This window comes from Dermacentor albipictus, chromosome 1 (assembly GCF_038994185.2).
Source record: "Dermacentor albipictus isolate Rhodes 1998 colony chromosome 1, USDA_Dalb.pri_finalv2, whole genome shotgun sequence".
In the NCBI taxonomy this organism is placed as follows: domain Eukaryota; kingdom Metazoa; phylum Arthropoda; class Arachnida; order Ixodida; family Ixodidae; genus Dermacentor; species Dermacentor albipictus.
In genome coordinates this window covers 139,552,608-139,572,531 of record NC_091821.1, presented here as the reverse complement: position 1 = coordinate 139,572,531, position 19,924 = coordinate 139,552,608, and the positions used below count along the sequence as shown (strand labels likewise).

The 19,924-nt window shown below is 41.6% G+C and overlaps 1 protein-coding gene across 3 annotated transcripts in view; it reads left to right on the top strand.

Annotated features, from left to right (window-relative positions):
• LOC139050284 (heat shock factor protein-like) overlaps positions 1-19,924 on the top strand; it is a 143,306-nt gene that overhangs the window by 59,626 nt on the left and 63,756 nt on the right. For all 3 annotated transcript variants that reach the window (XM_070526511.1, XM_070526506.1, XM_070526517.1), the window contains exon 4: positions 17,706-18,074. In XM_070526511.1, the coding sequence (XP_070382612.1) occupies positions 17,706-18,074 (369 nt within the window). The remainder of the gene's footprint in view (positions 1-17,705; positions 18,075-19,924) is intronic.

The window sequence follows — 19,924 nt, the reverse complement described above, 5'->3', positions numbered from 1 at the left end:
AACTCATGCAGGCGAGCGCACGAGCTGAGACCCGGCTATGTAGCTACGCAGCCGCAAGCGAGCGCACGAGTTGAGCCTCCGCTTTTGCAGCTGTTATGACGTCATATGGTAGCTACGCGGCCGTGCGCAGCGCAGCAAGGAAGAGCGTGGTTGTGCGGCTAGTATGCTTCGCATAAAATTCCTTGTATCCACACAGGGTACAAGCACTTGCTAGGCAACAAAGAGATGAAAAATTGGCGCATTTTTCAAATGCACAGACGGTTCCGTAAATATGTGGCATCAACCATTTGGGACTTGTTCGTGGCACCGTATATTCGCGTCTTTGACTCTCAAAGGATTAAACTAAGCATCCGCACCGTTGCTTTGTGTGGATGGCAGCACTGGTGTTAAGCGCGAGTTTGAGCAAATGTCGATATCAAGGCTGTGCACTGGCCATGCTCACTGCACATCTATGCTTGCATGCAATCTGTATTACGATAGTATCTTTCCTGTTGCATCTATTAAGCAACCGTGGACCTTCGAAATGTTCAATGTCCAGCACTGTCTTCCAGAACACTGAGGTGAGCGGGAATTTCAGCAGTGTTCATATATAGCAGTTAGGTTAGTAATGATGTTACTTTATGCTTTTTTATTACTGAATTCATGACTCATACCATTTCTCTTACGATGCAGTCTTTTCGAGCATGCCTCATAGCTTCAGGAAACACTTTGTTAATCGAGTGAACAGCTAGTATTCTAATGGCGTTACTTTCATTACTTTTTGGTGTTTTCTGTTAAATTTTATTTTCCCACTATGTACTTTCAGCCACACATTTGATGATCACACTACATTCTCATTATATGCTCTATATTTAGAACTGATTTTTGGAGATCGTGATGTGCAGAAAACAAAGTGATTCATTGTATGTTAAATACTTTCTTTTTTTTTCAGAGATTTATTGCTTGTCATACCTGTACATATGCTCTATATCAGTCTGATAATGTTTCCTTTTCTTTAATTTAATTTTTGTATACTTTCACAATTTTTTCAATGTTTGAAACATTTTGTCACTAAATTGCCATGTGGAATTTGTGAAGAAAAATGCCGTATTACTCTGTTGTGACCGTTCAGATTTTCTCTTTGCAAATATCTAAACCAGTATGGTTATACGTCAAAGAAGGCTATTTTGTGCAGTCTGCGCATGCTCAGTATGGATGACGATAAAAGCAAACACAGGAAAGAGGGAACGCAATGACAGACTTGTTCAGGCGCTGTACCACGTGCTGTGCACTTTAGATCTAGGGACACCACTGCATGCTAAGATGGCTGCCTGTATGTGTAAACCTGCTGTGGCTGTACGACATTAAAGTTCATTAACTGACATTCATGTAAAAACATCAGTTGCCTTCTCCCACATGCCAGGTAGTCCATTTCTGCCTCCTCCTGACATAACTTGTGCCATTCTGACAAGTCGATAGCGCTGAGCAACACGGTGCCATGAGGCTAGATAAAGTGGACTACGCCAAACTGGTTTGCGAGTCGTTGCATATATATATATATATATATATATATATATATATATATATATATATATATATATATATATATATATATATATATATATATATATATATATATATATATATATATATATATATATATATAGGGTTTGTTCTAAAAGTAGTAGGACTTATTTAAAAAAAAAAATTATTCATGATACTGCCACAAATGATTAGAATTTTTCAAAGTAGCACCCTTCTGCATCTAGACACTGCTGCCAATGGGTTTTCCAGTTTTCGTACGCCTCCAGGAACGCCTGCACCGGAATGCTGTTTAGCTCCCTCGTCACACCCTGTTGAACTGCCTCTGCTGATTTGTAATGCTTCCCCTTGAGCGTCAATTTTATTCTCGGGAATAGAAGAAAGTCTGATGGGGCCAAGTCGGAGCTGTAGGGGGGCTGAGGCAGCATTGCTACCTTGTGCTGGGCAAGATACTCCACTACGCGGAATGCTGTGTGGCTCGGCACGTTGTCATGGTGCAGCCGCCAATTGTTGGCAATGGCTGGGTGGGCACGAACAATGCATTTTCACAGTCTTTTGAGGACTTCCACGTAAAAAACTGCATTTACTGTTTGTTCATGTGGTACAAACTCTTTGTGGATGAGTCCATGTCGATCAAAAAAAGCAAATGAGCATGGACTTTTGATTGGATTTGTTCATTCGTGCCTTCTTGGGGCATGGGGAAGAAGGGGTGTGCCATTCTGAGCTCTGCCGCTTGCTCTCCAAGTCGTAATCAAACACCCACACCTAGTCACCGGTCACTACGTTGTCCGAAAAGTTGTCGAACATGACGAAGATCCTGGCAGATCGCTTTCCGGTTGGCCTTTTGCTCCTCTGACAACACTCGCAGCACTAACTTCGCGCACACTTTCCTCATGGCTAACTTTTTTGTCACGATCTCAAAAACTTGGGTTTGAGGAATGCTCAAGTCATCAGCAATCATTCTGATGCTCATCCTACGATCACTGTTCAGTAAATTTTTCACTCACGACACATTTTCGTTGGTCTTGCTGGTCGAAGGGCGTCCGGAGCGGTCGTCGTTTTCCACTCTTTCCCTACCTTCTCGGAACAGCTTGTGCCACTCAAAAACACCTGATCTACCCATGGCAGCATCACCATAGGCCTCCTTAATCATGTTGTGAGTCTCTTTGCCCGTTTTACCAAGCTCTTCACAAAATCAAATTTTGTGAAGAAAAACGCCTCCGTGACGAGGCGTTTTGACAGGGGTTCACAGTACAAGCAACCTGCTTTCTTCAGTGGCCGAGAGCCGACTGCTGATTTTTCCCAGCGTTCCCAATATCCCCCTTCACCGATCCTGTGCGCGCAGACTGCCTCTCGTCCGCCCATTCGCCCAGGAAGAAACCAGTCCTACTACTTTCAGAACAGACCCTGTATAAGCTACCAGAACATTTTTTAACAACCAGAGTTTTTCTAGTTTTACACCCTAATTTGCTTATCAGTAAACACTGGCGAGTGTGAATGGACGTCATGAGCATGAACAAGGTATGTGTGAGCAGAAGAGCGTGCAAGTGAGTGCACGGCAGTGTAGGTTTGTAGACATGAGTATGAACATGACTTTGAAGCGAGCCCTGATATTGCTCTGTGTCATTGATCCTTTTAGTGAGCTTGTAGTTCACATGATTGTAAGCCTTTGAACTTGAGTCAAATAAGTAAGTGGGTGATTCTATGAGGTTTAGTGGAGTCTGATCCCGTAATTCCATTAGTATGATTGTGTCTGTAATTGGATGAACCTGGAAGAGCCTGAGTGAGTGTAAGTCTGAGTATGAATGAGCCTTGTTTTGTATGATCTTGGTGAGTCTAAATCTGAGTGAGCTTGGCCAAGTAAAATTTTGGCAAGTCTGAGTTTGAGTGAGCCTGTCTGAATAGAATATTGGTGAGCCTAAGTCAGTGAGCCCAGCTGAGTAGAAGTTTGGCAAGTCAGAGTTTGGGTGATCCCTAAGCAAAAAATATATTTGTGAGGGTGTCTGAGTGAGTTCTGTTTATTTGGCCGACCTATGATATGGCTGCAAGGAGGCAATCATGGAAAGACCTGAACTCGAAAGACCACTCATTGGCATTCAATTGGACATTAATGCTTTTTATTTTATACACTCATGACGTGACACTACCTCCCAACCATTGGCTGCATCGTCACTTGCCCAATGACGCACGCACTAGGCCACATGTTTAGTCAGCCAGATGGCTGCGACATGTTGTGCGCAATGACACACACACTACGCCCACATTTAGTCAACCAGAAGTGCGGAGCCACTTTGGCGTCGGGGAAGCGTGCTTGTCTCGCACCCCAGAGGCCCAGGTTTGATTACCCCAAGAGCTAAATTTACCTAATATTCTTTTCAAAGGTATGAATTTACTTGGTTTATAGGAAACTCCCTGAGAAATTTGACGTCAATTTGAGTATTTTTTTACATTTTTTTACTCTTTGCCTTAGGCCATTTTTGGGTACCATCAATCACGCCGCTGACTACCACGCCAGATTTTCGAGCAATGGGGCATACAATGCTTTTGTATTATATGCCCAGCATCAGAGATGTTGCCACTCCGCAAGAAGCCTTGCTTGAAAAGTGCTTGGGTACACGGAAACGACACCCAGCGCTGTTCACTGCCAACATGGATGATAGATTCCAATACGGTGTGAACGGTATGGTGGATTTGCTACCGACAGTCGTTTGAAAGCCACCGGTAGCATAAAACCAAAGGGCGCAGATCACCTGATCTTGAATAGCGAGCCTTTCCCTCTTGCGTGTCAGATTAAATGCTCACAGAGACACATCAACATTGTTTTTGAAAGGCGAAATTGCCTCTGGAAAGACTCCTCTGGCATGGTGAACGGGTCCCGTTGTTTCCGAAAACACCTCTCTCCTTTGCTTTCGAAAAAGCAAGAAAAGCAGGCTCACATCCATAGTAGTGCTGCATTCTTCACAAAACAAAGGAATCGCAGAAAGATCCAGTGATGCGGTATGGCAGTTTGAATCACATGTATGCACCGAAGCCTGTTCAGTTATTACAAGAAACATGAAGAGCAAGTTCACGACCAGTGATGTCAATCTTGCGTTTCAGAGGAACTGGAAGCTACATGTGCTTGTCGTCATCTTTGCTTGTTGGCCTCCAGCCAAACAGTGGCGGCCGAAATTGATGGTTCACTATAGGTGAACTCTTTAAAGTATACCAGCCCAGTTTGTTCTATTTACTGTATTTTTGAAGCATTAATAAAAATTGGAAGGAAAATAACTTAAAAGTAATCAATTACATTTTACTTTCAGTTACTTATGTGGAGCAGTAATTTATCACTGCAATCAATTACATTTTTCAATGAAGTAAATGTAATCGGTTACTTTTTTTCTGTAATTTGACCTCGTGAGCGTCTGCGTGGTTATGAGACATTAATTAAATTACTTGACATCCTCATTCGAATGCTTTGTTACTTCCTATTATTTGCTTTCTCCCACCAAAGGTCGTGGGTTCAAGTGCCCTAATTTGCCTTAATTAACACCAAACCCTGTTGAACTGCTTCTGCTGATTTGTAATGCTTCCCCTTGAGCGTCAATTTTATTCTCGGGAATAGAAGAAAGTCTGATGGGGCCAAGTCGGGGCTGTAGGGGGGCTGAGGCAGCATTGCTACCTTGTGCTGGGCAAGATACTTCACTACGCGGAATGCTGTGTGGCTCGGCACGTTGTCATGGTGCAGCCGCCAATTGTTGGCAATGGCTGGGCGGGCACGAACAATGCATTTTCACATTCTTGCATTTTCAGTCTTGCAGAGTAGAAGTTTGGCAAGTCAGAGTTTGGGTGATCCCTAAGCAAAAAATATATTTGTGATGGAGTCTGAGTGAGTTCTGTTTATTTGGCCGACCTATGATATGGCTGCAAGGAGGCAATCATGGAAAGACCTGAGTGGTGTGCCCAGATAAGATTGCCAGAAAATTATTGGCAGCTCTGATTTGATAAATTTTTATTTGTTGAATAATACAAATGCATGAAGAGCTGACAACATGTGTAAAAATTTCTCCCAAACATTCATTTGTGTCAAGCGTGAGCATGATAGAGCAAGGCCTATAAATTAGCTGACAAACATGCTTGAAGCATGGGCCACTAGATGCTTAACCTCATCTTTTCTATTGCACATGTGAGGTGGCATTTGTGAAGGTCTGTTTTATTAACTCCTTGATAGACAGCTTGTCAGAGAGCAGGTGTCTCAAAATTCAAGGGGAAAAAAGAAAGTCAAAGGAAAATAAATCTGCCTTTGCAGGATCTATCGGGAGAAATGAAAAAATGAAACCTCTTACAGAAAACCAAATGCTTTGCGGCCACCTCAATGCAATAAAGGTGATGGTGTTATGAGCATGGCCTTTCTTAGAATGAGCGTGTTTTCACAGCAAAGCTGTTCCCTAATTATTTTGTCAGTAGTGAGTCTGTCAGGCTCCTCATCCTTAGCTGATTCTATTTTTACCGCAGGACGAAGGCCTCCTTCAGAGCTCTCCTGATAATGCTTGTCCTGTGTCAGTCCAACCCATTCTGCATCTTTTACATTTGGCATATTGTCAAAAGACCAAATGCATGGTTCAGAGGACTTTTAACAACTTCAGTATTCCTAACAGAAGGTGCATCACCATTGTGAAACTCATATTTCAAAGCTTGTGTGTCTTTCATTGACAGCAAATAGGCGCAGTTTGGCATGAGAACAAGTTGACAGAGGGTTTCCCAGAACTTCAGCGAAAAATGCCAGCACCTGAAGTGGCTTTACCTTCTGGCAAGCTTGGGTCATTGAACTTTCCCCGGTTGTCAGTGAAACACTGTCTGGTGTGCTTGCTTCCGTCTTTCCAGGATCAGCTTGGGGGCGGTGCATGTGCTTTGTGTCAACCTTCTCCTCCTCGGAGGCGGTGTGTTGCACCAATATGAGCCACCATTACAAACCACCAATACGCACCATTGGGACATTATCCATTTCTCTTGCAAGGGATCTAGGAAAGACAGAAGGTTTCAAGAGCCATCCTCTGTGTGTGGAGGGTGCTCTCCCATAACGATGTAGTGTGCTCTGATATGTAGCTTATGCTTCGAGAAGGATGTAGCTGCATGCTACAGTGTACTGTGCTCAATGCTCCTGCCAGCATGAGTATGACTTTTCCTCTAAATAAGTTTGCCCTATATCCCCCATGTGAATAAACCCCTTGTTTCATTCCTTGAACCTCTTGTTCTCGCAACTTATTACAAGGAAGTCACTCTCATCAAGAAGGTATGGACAACAGCATGGGCCTGCTAAGTCTCCGTGTGACATCCTGGTAGCGTAGGCCAGCTACCTATTTCCAGATGCTGCGATGGCATAGGCTAGAGCATGACCCTCTGTGTGATGTGAAACAACAAGACCATCACTGCCAAATCTTTTAACCTGTAGACTTCCAAATCTCCTCATGCCTTCTCATTTTCTGCATTTCTCAACTGTGTCTTCCTTCCATTGGCACACATTGTTGTGCTGGGTGCCGCGCTTTCGTCAGCAGTCTTTAGTATGGCAGTGAGGGACCATGGATTTTGAAAGCGTCACGATCCTGTCAGTCATTTTCAACGCGAGCACATCATTTGCTAGGAGTTGAACAGGTGGCGAGGCCATTCACTTTTGAAAAGCGTATGCCTCACTGCCATTTGAGCTCCTAGCAGGTGATGCTCTCCCTTTCTCATTGCCTGTTGTTCAAAATGTTTCTCTGCCTATTCTGCTCTTAGCGGACAATGCACTCGGTGTCTGCTTGTAATGGTTGCTCCTCTAATTGTCTTGTGAGTGACCGTGCCTCGGAAGCTGGTGTTTGAAGATGTGTTTTCTGAGATAAAGCAAAGTTTCGGCGTCACTTCAGGCTCTTGAAGCATGCGGTTGGTTGTGTGATTAGCTGGAGGACATTCTCAGCAGCTAGTGAGCCAGTCGGCTCGTTGAACAGAAAAAAATCCTCTGTGTCCTCTGATTTTTTGGAACCGGTAGTTTTCACAAATTCATGGGCAGCGAGGAATTTTTATTGCCATGTGTTGTTTTCTTTTCCTACAGCTCCGAGCAATTCCCATCCGCTGCTTTCGGGTTTCTCGGCAAGTAGGCTCACTGAGAGGTCTGTTGCAGAAGTGAAAACAGATTGCTTTTGAGCATTGGTGAGAGCAAAAACGTTCGATGTTTCGGGAGCCTGGATAAGAGACACAAAATGGAGGCGTGGCGGTGCATTGGGAGAGGGAATCACATACAAAGGAAGAGTTTTCGTCATGATAACCATGCAAACGTGACATGTTCTTCTTGATAGGAAACATATTGTGACCATTCAATAGCATATACCACATTCGAACACCCACATATTCATACATCCACAGTAGCAGAACAATTATTTGTTGTACTAGTCTATGGACAAGAATTTCTGGTTAGAAAACAGCCTTTGTCACACATATGAAGTATATATTTGCAAATAGTACAATATGTGTTAAAAACAGCTTTGACATAATTGTAATGTGTATGATGTTCTCTTGTGCACCGACTCGTGCTGGTGATATTGCTGGTGTGGCATCGTATGAGTTCCCCTGCTGCAATGTGACTACAGCCACTGTAACATGACGTCCCGCTGGTGTTTCAACAAAACAGTTCCATGATGTCAAGCAGAACCCCTTAGGCATTGAGAAAATTGCGATTGGAGTAAGGTTTCATGACTTCTTCAGCTGATTGAGTACACCTATTTGAGGTGTAAGAGTGGTGACACAATTTTTGCTAGAATTAAGTCCTTGATTATGCGGATAAACTCATTTTTTGGTGCTTTCCCGACTACACGGGGTGTGGTGTACACACCTAGCTATATGTCTACATCGGCTTATGTGCTTCAGTACCTTTTGTATTTCAGAGAACTAAGCCACTTACTCCATTCAATAAAGTTTTTCTATCCTTTCCAGTAATCAGAATGTGCCTGCCATATGTGTCTTATGAGGGGAGACTTGCAAATGTTATGCAGATCTGTAAAAGCCTGATATCGGTGTACATGTCTTGGGAGGAATGATGGCAGGCAATGGAAGTTGCGTAGCCACTTCAAAAATGCCTTGACACTGGCCTGTAAACAAATGTTGGGCCTGCTAATGCTCTCCAAATTTCTGGAATTACGCTTTTCAGCAGTGATCAGCAGAATGGTTTAAAGCTTTCATTACCGTGCCTATAGAACGCGATAAAAAATTATTGATAGTTTTTCTGCGAGTTGTTAAGTATCTCCGTTGAAATTCTTCTACTAGCAACGTAATGCACCTTTTAACACGATGACTGATTTTTAACTATTTGTCGTATTTGACCCTTTTTGGTAGATTGGTGGAATCTGGAAAAATAAGTATTTGTTTGGAGGAATCATTGAAACTACCCTCCTGTCCTCCTAGCCCTTCAGTAAAAAAACACAAAATTTGCATTTTGGTCGACTTGACTATGCAATTTTTAAATGACACCAGAAGGGAAAACACAGAAGCTTCTCTGAGGTTGTCAATTTTCTGATCCGACATATAGGCTGTTTTAATGATGTCTTAAACTATGGTAAATGTCTGTGAGTGCGTGTCATTTTAGTAAGTGTGTTCAACTAATATCAAGGGCAAGTTTATTTTTCCCCCCGTGGGTTGCTTTTATCAATTGGCGCTTTGACAGGGTGTACAAATTATTACAAGCAATTTTTCCCATTGTGTGGGGTTTTCACTCACACAAGTGCACGCAATCAATTTCAGACCAACCGTCAACCGAAGGTTCACTAGCTGTCTGATCTCTTACATTTTGAACACCACCTGTGCAAGTGCCCTCAATCATTACTGTACAATATTGTGCAATGCTCCACATTACTGTACAGCACTGTACAGGAATTGAACAAAGCATGCGGAGGCTCCAGCCCCGGTTGAATGCATACTAGGCTACCTTGCTTGTACAGAAAAGGTGATTGAATGCTAAAATCAAGTTTGAGGAGGCTTCTTTCTGCATGCTCCCTGACCTGACAACCATTGCTTCACTAGCTTAAAGGATGCAGTAAAAAACAAGTCAGGTGCTTGCTGCAGTGAGTAAAAACAAATGCTTTCTGTACAGTGGCAACTTACCCGTTTTCACATTTGTGAAGCTACTGCTTTCCCACATTGCATGGGCATCATTATGGCTAATAGTGATGCCATCAAATCTTCATAACTTTTTTGCTTGATCTGACTTACAAAAGCTGAAAACTAGGAGCCAGATGAATATTTCTGATAGTTAAGATTTCTTTTACTCTCAGTACTTATAGTAAAAATAGCAAATTATTACGTTCATTCATGTCCCTTGAAGTGCTTCTTTACACAAGTTTCATATAAGAATTCTCAAAAATTGTCTGAGGAATTATTACTGCTATACATCCATTCAAAACACCAGTGATCTGGCTATAACTTTATGTATTGCAGTATATGTTGTGACTACTACATTTTGAAATAAAATGTTAAAACATAGAAGCACCAAAGATGAGCACATTTCTAGTGGTAACGAAGGAATTAATGGCCTATCCATGTATCCATTATAACTGCCCTCTGCTAGGTAAACGAAATGCCTGAGTAAATTGGGCAAAGACAATATTTTAAATGCTGTAGGTATTCGTATAGTTGCTTTCTTCTCTCCGCTGGCTTTTTATGCTTTCACCTATACTACTCCCTTTATAATGCACCCGCTTTGCTGGCAAATGTTCAAGTGTCAATTGGCCATCAGCAAGGAAGTTACTGTGTGGCTAGCAAAATTTTCCTTTCTCTTAACAACCACAAATAATAGTTGCTTTTTGAACCGACAGAACCGTAAGTTGAAGTGGACGCATAGCCAGGCATGCATTGTGCAGCGCTTTCTGCAGATGCCGTTTGAGCAAAGGGTCGTGGTCGATGAGAAGACTTAAGATCGCCAAGAAAGTTTCCTCGTTTTTACATAGGAGGGCAAGAGAAAAATTTGGGGTTTCCTTGACCAAAATATTGAGGTGGAGGGGTCGGGACATCCTAACATACTTCCAGGCTTTTTGATCGACGCATGTGTGACTTCAGGTGGCTTCTCGTTTAACGCACTATATACTTACTACTGCATATTGCTCTGTTCTTTGTGGTTATTTCTGCATTCTTCCCTGTTTTCTACTTCTTTCTCCGTCAACTGCTCCGATGTTGATGGGGCAAATTTCAAAAACACTTGCATATATATTTAAAGATGTTTACTAAAGTACCCCAGCAAGCCTAGTTTAAACAGATTCGCAGTCCATTCATTGCTCTTGTGTTGCTTCAGTTCCGTGTAGTGTAACACCTTTATACAGTAGAATCTGGGTCAATGAAACTTGCTTAAATTGAATTGCCGATTAAACAGAACAAAAGCTTCTAAATTTGTTGGTTTTTACCAATCACAAATTTTATTTTCTCTGTGGACAACACATTGTCACTGCGAAAATAGGAGGCCAGAGAAAAAAGTTGCATCTATGCAGCTTGAATAAGCTCTAGCCACCTGTACAGAAGCAGTGACACGACAATTTGTTATATGGTTCAGTTATACAAACATATCAGCAAATAAAGAACCAATCATACAATACCATGAAAAATGGACAGTTACAAGAATAATTAAATGGCATGCATATTTCATTAAACAATTAGGTACATAAGCAGTTCCAATGCAGTTACACAAACATGTCAAATAAGGTTTTGTTAGCAAGGGCTAGAACATCAATATCTTTCTGCTCTACTAGCTCATTTAGTGCAGTTGGCAGTGCATACACAAGTTTTTCTTTCCCATAATGGGATTGCAAGAAGGGAACATAGTGTGGCGGTTGATACCTGAAAGGGTAGGTAATTGTACTTTTCCTAAGCTTTGTTAATTGTTCTAATAGTTCCGCTCTACCTAATGTGGCATTTTTGTAGGTTCTCAATAATTTGTACTGCTGTATATTATGGATTTTCGTAATTTTATGTTCTCGAAAGAGTGCTTCTGTGTGTTCTAAAAATGAGGAATTTTCACTTGATCAAAGTACTTTTTTCTGAATGAGGAAAAGTTTTTGTAAGTTTGATGCTGTTGTGTTTCCCCATATTAGCAGGAAGTAATATAAGCGACAATTAAAGAGTGCAAAATATAACATCTTTTTAATGCTGACTCAAAATGTGTAACGGTTCTGGCTTAATACACCACCGGCAGCTTTACTTCATTTTACTAATAAAGTTTTCACATGTGCATTCCAAGACATGTGTTCTGAAAAATTTCACCTGTATTTTAACACACTTTTCTATTTTAATTTTAAATGGTTTGACAGCTACATGGTCATCTATTTTATCTAAAATACCTGGGGTGAGAAACAACACACACTTCGTTTTTGACTCATTTAGAATGAACCTATTGTACTGGCACCAAATCTGCAAGTTATGACAGAAAACACTCCCCTTTCTTGTTACAGTATCAAGGTCTCTTCCCTCAACGAGTACCGAGCAGTCATCGGCATATATAAAATATCTGCAATACTCATATATTTTAACAATATCATTAATATAGGAAAGGAAGGGAATTGGTCTCAGTATGTCACCCTGGGGGACTCCAAATTCAATATACCGTAGGTGACATTTATACACGCTTAATTTGACGTATTGATGGCGTGCACTCAGGTAAGATTTAATAAGTTGTAGTGTTGTTCCATGAAACCCATTATGCTCTAACTTCTCCAATAATGTTGGATGGCTGACACGATCGAAGGCTTTGCTAAAATCCAAGAGTATACCCAGTGTCATTACCTTATTCTCAAAATTTTTTTATATTTCTTCCTTCTGTGCTAGAAGTGCTGTCTCAGCGCAGCGTCCCTTTCTGAAACCAAATTGGTAATCTGCTAAGATGTTATATGTTCTAGTAAATTTCTCAATACGAGAATTAATCACTTTTTTGAGTCCCTATTAGAAGACAGGCAAGATTGACACGGCAATAATTACCAAAACTATTTTTATCTCCATTCTTGTAAATTACTAAAACTATTTCTACCTGCATGTTGTGTGAAAAAATTCCAGTCGAAAGAGGGACGTTATATATGTGTGTAAGCTCTAGCACAATTAAATCTATAATGTATTTGATTGGTTTTATTTCTAAGTCATCTACATCATGGCTATGGCTGTTTTTAAGCTTCTGATACAATGTTGTTACTTCAGGGATAGATGTTGGCAGTAAGTGCATCATGTGGAATAATCTCAGAATTGATTAGTAGCTTCATTACAGTAAGTACTAGTGCCAGTTTCAACAAAAAAATTGTTAAAAAGATGCTAGTTTGGTCCCACCAACCCTTTTGTCATTTATAACTAGGTTGTCAATCGTGGTATCCTTAGTGCTCTTTTTTTATAACTTGTTAATTTTCCTCCACACTTTGCCACTATTACGCAACCAACTGTTGCCAAATACACGCTTGTAATATTTGCTTTTTGATCTTTTTATCTCTTTGTTCAACCTATTTCAGATTGTTCTAAATTCTTTTAATTTTTCTGTGTTACGTCACTTAAGAAAGTTGTCAAAAAGTTTGTTCTTATGTTTAATAAGCTTGATATGTTCATGTGTGATCCATGGCTTAGTCTCTTTTGTTTGCAGTATGTGTGTATGGGGAAGGACTCAAAATAATGTTTCTTGAAGATTTTTAGAAATTAGTCATAGCACTTGCTGCTGTCTTCAAGAGTAAATATTTCCTTCCAGTCTGTTTGAGCGAGCTTATCCCTAAAATTTTCTAAAGTGAGAGACGATATTTCCCAGTATGCAAGTTCAGGCCACTCCTTTTGTTTCAATGCACTGTCACTCTGAAGCGTACAAAAAGTAAGTAAGTGATCACTGATGTCGCTGTTTATAACACCAGAGAAAATGTTATTAACATTTAAGTTAGTAATGAACAAATATAGCACAGTTGCAGTTGAAAGACGCTTGTTGGTGTTGCTATAACATTCTGAAAACCATTACTTTGTAGCACAAACAAAAAGTCATTCGCTGGGATCAAGACCTTTTGAACATCAATATTCATATCACCGCCTATTGTCAGCAGTCATCTATTTTCATTGGCACAAGAAAGCAAATAATCAAGGAAGTTTAAGAATGTCACAATACTGCCGCTTGGCAGTCTGTACAGCTCAGCGAACACATTCATATTTTTCTTAATACAAATGACTTCAATCTCACCGGTAACAGTGCTAAATTCATGTAGCATTTCAAAACCTGGTCCAGCAACCTGAATAGAGACTTCGCCGCCTCTGAAATTTTTTTCGATATAAGAAGAAATGATTGTAACATGGTAAACTGAAGTGATCTGAATTTTCACCATACCAAGGTCTCAGTGAACATGAGTGCATCAAGTCTAATATTGCACGATTCTAAAAGGGTGATAATTTCGTCAAATTTACACTGAATGGATCTAGCGTATAGATGAAAAAGTTTAAAAAGCTTTCTGGATTCTCAGATATGACCTGTTGCGTATTCCAGGGTAGCGTATCGTCCTGCTGCCGCGTTGTAGCGGCGCCTGCCTATTGAAGCTCGACCGATGTTACTTATTGAGTAGCGTGGCGTTGTCGGCGAGCTGCAGGCATCTGGTAGACCATGGCGACCAAGCAAGGGCGAGACGATTTCTAGTGCGAAACTTGCACGGTTTATTCAAAGGTAGATGAATGATCATGAGAAGAGAATGAAGTTATTAAAAGTACATTTCGGAGCCCCTTAAATAGGCTCTCTACAATCGTGGGCGGGATCTTGCTTCCGTCAACGTCACGTGACCGGCACAGAAAGAGGGCCCCTCCTCCTCTGGTTATACCGAGCCTGCTGAAAGGAAGAAGTCGTACCGCCTCCTGGAATTGTAGACGCTTGTCCGCCTCTTCTGCATGTTGTGGGTTCGTGGAAGTTCTCCTCTAGGTCCAATTCGAGAAAAGGGTCTCTCTAAACTCGCATACTCACACACACATACACACACAAAAGAGGCCTGTACACTGTGGGGCTACCGGCAGACAGGCAGACACTCGAAATGGTCATGGCGAATTAGAAAGTCACGCTTCATTTCGATGAGGCCTGGTGGAAGAAGGTCGGGTGAGAGAAAGTTCTTTCCGCACATGGATCAGGACTCCCACAATAGCAGGCGAAGTCACGCCTCATTTTGACGAGGCAGGGTGAGATGGTCGGTTGAAATTCCTTTAAACACGTGGTGTCAGACGCCAGCCTTAACAGTTCTGAGGTAGCATGCAATAGATAGCCATGTTAGCACATGCTGGAAAGCCGTAGTGTTCGCACAAAGCATGCGCACTCTTATCCTATTGCACTAATCCTGTCCAGATCACTCTGCATTTTATTGCCACGACAGCTGACGCTTCATCGGGCCGGGCAAAAATGCCACCCTTTTTGACCCAGGCAAATTTCCAGCCATGTTCGCACTTGCGTGTGACTGCTGTACCAAGCGATCGCTTCAAAAATGGCACAGATGCTCATTTACAAAGACAGGAATTTTTTCTCTGTTTTGGATGCTTCTAGTAACAGACCCAGGCTTCTGTTCAAAGGCTTTGTTTTCTTTGCCTTCTCTAAGACTTTGTATCGCTTTTCGCACTTCATGAACTGTACAACAATGTTCTTCTTTGTTTTGTCTTTGGTTGCCACCCTGTGAATTACGTCTGTATCACTGGTGGAGACAGGTTCACTGATGGCCACACCAATTTTAGCAAGGATATCGGCTAAACACTAATTCGGAGTTTCCGCAACGCCCTTAATCTCAAGGTTTCTGTTGCGCGAGTACTGCTCCGATTTCACAAGACTGGTTTGATATTCAGCCAGACCCCTCTCGAATGATCAAACTTGCTGCCGGAGCACTTAATTTTCTTTCTTAAGAGAATTGTTTTCATTCAAGGTAGCACCAAGTCGCTAGTTAGCATTGTCAAGACGTTTACTGATGATGTTCATGCTTTACTTCATCTCATCTATATTGGCCCAGAGCCCTCTTTCTTCTGCACGCATGTTTCTTTCAAGAGATTCTTTCTAGCTTTTGAATTCATTCCTTAGCTCATCTTTGAACTCTTGTAGTTGTTTTAAAAGCTCCCTGCTCATTTCTAATAACTGCAGCAATGAACAAAAGTGTCACACTTTGTGGCAGTGGTGACAGCAAAAGTATATACTTGTTAGACTTTTAGAAATATCTAAAACATTTGCTAACTTGCAATGTGCAGCAGTCAGGAATTACGCCTTCTACTGCAGCAATTGGAACCAAATTTTTGCAACTTTCTCTCTCTCTCTCTGACACTTGTTTTCCATGGGCAAAGCCATCCTTAAAAAGCGGTACTGCAGACCCAGGCAAGCAAAAATAGGATAGATTTATAATGCATAGCAAATGCTGTCCAGACAGTTGAAGAGTTGCTATGGATCATTATAGCAATATCAGATTTCTTGAAGTGCAGTACCGCTTGACTCGGACAATAAAAAGGGTATCATACAGTCTCAGTCCGAGTTGGATATACCAGGCCTTTCTGCAAATGAATGGACGAGACACTTGAGTCTCAACTAAAGTTAATGTGCATTTCCACTGGTGGTATAAAGAGCAGTACAGTTAAAAGACGACAAAAATGGCTTTCAGGTGCTGCAGAGGCTGTGCTCAGCCCCTCCACTTTACATAGACATGCAACTGGCAACTCTTCCCTCTCTAGCCCCTTGACCGGCATGAGACATATGGCAGCAGACACCACTGCAACCCAGAAGAGAGAGAAAGAGTTGAACAGTGTGAATAACCATGGTCAAATGGCATATGATTTCGAAGGTGGTGCAGGATTATCTTGATGTCTGCATAACAGCGGAGTGCTGTTATTGCCAGTAAACTAAACTCAATTGTCACTAACAGCGCATACATAGACGAGGTACAAAAAGGATGACAAAGACAAACACTGTCATCGTCCTTTTTGTCCCTCGTCTATGTATGCGCTGTAAGTGACGATTGATACCATGAAATACCAACTAGCCCATACCCTAACCTTGCTTCAGTAAACTAATGTTATTAATTTCACCATCCAAGGGTTATAAAAGAAAGCCCTAATATAGCCATATAGCCAGCTAAAACTTTTTGATGGTAAAGCACAAAGAAAGTAGCCCAATTTGGCTATTAATAGCCCAGTTAATAGCACCAACAGGCTACCCTGTTTGTGATCGTTTAGCTTGTTGGCATTTCATGAACATGCTGGTGAAGCACTACGAACGTCTCATTTTATGCAATGGTCGTTGCTTAGAAGAATTCGTTTGCATACAGTGACCTGCGTTGTGCTAAATTAGTTGCTTGCAGTACTTCATTGGCACACTTACAAAACGTTAGAGCTGTTGTGATGCTACGTCTGCACACATGATGACAGTGAAAGTGGATTAGTGTTCACAGCTGCATTAAAGAAACCAGTGATCTCTCATTGACAAAGATGTGACAGAAGACGGCATTGCACCATTGTTCAGTAGTGTGCTGCAGATTTATGCATCATCTATGGCTTATTGAGTGGTAACTCCCCCCACTCACCCATCCCACTATTCCCCCCTGCTGCTTTGATGGACAGTGTTAGCCATGCGTGTGGACATCTGTTGTAATAAAGTAATGGATATATAATGAAGTAAGTTCGGCTTTTCCTTGAGCTTCGCTTTAACAAGGTTTTACAATTAAATTTTAGTCTTTACTTTTTGAGGCATTGCAAAATGCCCCTGATTATCCAGCATACACAATTGCAAATGAGTACAGTATATGCAATCAATGGAGAACAAAAATGTTACTGCAAAAATAAGCACACACTACTGAGTCACTGGGATTGAAGCAAACAGCTGGGCTGGCTAGAAATTTATTTGGTGCTGAGCTAATTAACATATCACAGCAATAGAGAAGACATGAAGGATGCTTGTGGGAAGATTGGGGAAGTTGTCATTGGGTCTTTGTAGGATAATACTAGCTAAAGTGTCAAATTTTGCATTCATATGCAGTCATTTAAAGCAGAAAAGAGCGGCCTTGCATGTTTTCTTTTTAAACATTGGATGTTTCACAAGTGATGAATTGTTGTAATGGTAATAACTTATGTTGATAAATTCATCAACTTACATATCTTTCATCTGAGCTATCATCAATCTACTTATGGTAGTCTCTACCCTGCAAAAGAATTGATCATGGACTGACAGTCAAATGCTTTTGCAGGTTCCATCCAGCAGGGCCGGGGGTCAGGGTCCTGAAGATGGACAGGCTCACAATGAGGTCCTCAAGGAGCTACTAACCAGTGCAGGCAACATGCAGGATCGCCAAGAGCGGATGGACCAACTGCTTGCCGACATGAAAAAAGAAAATGAGGCTCTCTGGCGGGAAGTTGCCCGCCTGCGCCAGAAGCACATGAAGCAGCAGCAGATTGTCGAGAAGCTTATCCAATTTCTTGTCACCATGGTGCAGGCCAACCGCAACATTACTGTAAAGCGCAAGATGCCACTGATGCTACATGATAGTCCCAGCTCTACCTCCAAGATGCCCCGACTGACCAAGGGTGCCTTTGTTACTGACTACCAGGTCACTTCAGTACGTTTTGTTGATGAATCACTTGAAGGAAGCAAGAGCATTTGCCAGGAGCTAGATTTTAACAGTTTTCTATCAGTCTTTTATTTTATTTTTTATTTAAAGGGGCCCTGAAACATTTTGTGAAACCTAAGCACGTCTTGTAAGAATATATTGCCATGGGGCAGAATTAGTGAACCATAGGTGTATTTACAGGGTATTTACAGACTGCGGCAACACAAGATGACTGCTTGAACAAGACACACGTTTTTCGCACCAAATCATTTGTTAATAGACAGCATGTCTTCAACATCATGCTCCACTGCTCCATGAGAATATTCCTGAAGTAATTTATTTACCCTTTAAGGAGGTGACATAAAAGTACCCCCCAAAAGATGCTTATTTTAACGGACTAAATACACCGAGATTAAGGATATTCAACAAAAAGAAATATTTTGTGGAAACTTCATTGAAATAGGTGGGCAATACCATGGTGGTGGAACACTGCAAACCCGCCGTGGTTGCTTAGTGGCTATGGTGTTGAGCTGCTAAGCACGAGGACGTGGGATCGAATCCCGGCCACGGCGGCCACATTTCGATGGGGGCTAAATGTGAAAACACCGGTGTTCTTAGATTTAGGTGCACATTAGAGAAGCCCAGGTGGTCCAAATTTCCGGAGTTCCCCACTACGGTGTGCCTCATAACCAGATCGTGGTTTTGGCACGTAAAACCCCATAATTTAGAAAACTGAAAACGAGTTTGCCCCCATGCCACCTATGGCTTCCTGTGGAACCTGTAGAAATAGTTCTCATGGAATGTGAAGCCAAGATGATTGCATTTGCTCTATGTTACCTGTGTTGTACCATTACAGCAGGGGAATTGCATTGATATTTCTCTTCTGACTGCTTTGAAAAGAAAGCGAGTTACATGCCAAACTTCTTCTTCATCTTCTGTTCCTGCTCTAATTCAACAAATTGCATTTCCTGCTTGTCATTCAGTGTTTGCCAAAGACATTTTGTCAGAACCTCCATACTCAAAACCAACACTCGGCAAGAAAACAATTTTTCTCTGTTGTCTTGCCTGTAAGCAACACTCATCCATAAGGGGTTAAAATTACCTGATATGAATGGAAGTATATTAAGAGTTTAATGTCTACATCCTCAATTCCTTTTCAGCTTTTCTGTTTCCCTTCGGTAGGGACAGTGCCGAGAGAAATGTCCTGCCCATTATGCCTACACAGGCCTACATTACCCGGTTGTAGTGTTTTTCTTTCTGAGGTGTGGCAACAAAACCCTCAATTTCCATTAATTCTGTTTAAGCAGCCATTCTCTCTCTTTTTTTTTTCTGACATAGTAGGATGTAACTTTGATCTGGTCGGTTCTGCAGGTTGTGGCGACCAGTGCGTTAAAAACTTGAAATGAACATGAGAGGACAAAGAAATCAGCATGCCCAACATCCTTCGTTTTAACTTGCTATACTGTGACCACAACACCGAAGTTTTTCAGTGCAAAAGATTGTTTTGTGTGTGCAGCTGGTTCCTGTTCATGTATATAAATGTACAAGCCCTACCATTGCATAGACTGGCCCTTCCCAATGTGTATTGTTTCTTATGCCATTGATAACAATTTATAGATTGTCAAGTGTTCGATGAAAACTTGTCTGGCGAGGAAACATACTGGTGCCAAAAAGACATGCACTCGCCAAGAATAAAAAAATAAATAAAGAACATGCATTTCAGGCCCTGTACAGGTCCCTTGATCGCAATGAAGATATAAGCATGGGTACACAACTATTTATGGGTGAGGTGACGCAGCGTGTGGGTATATCTTGGGAATATTACCCCGCTGATTTGCACTCCTGTGTTCTGAGCAGTT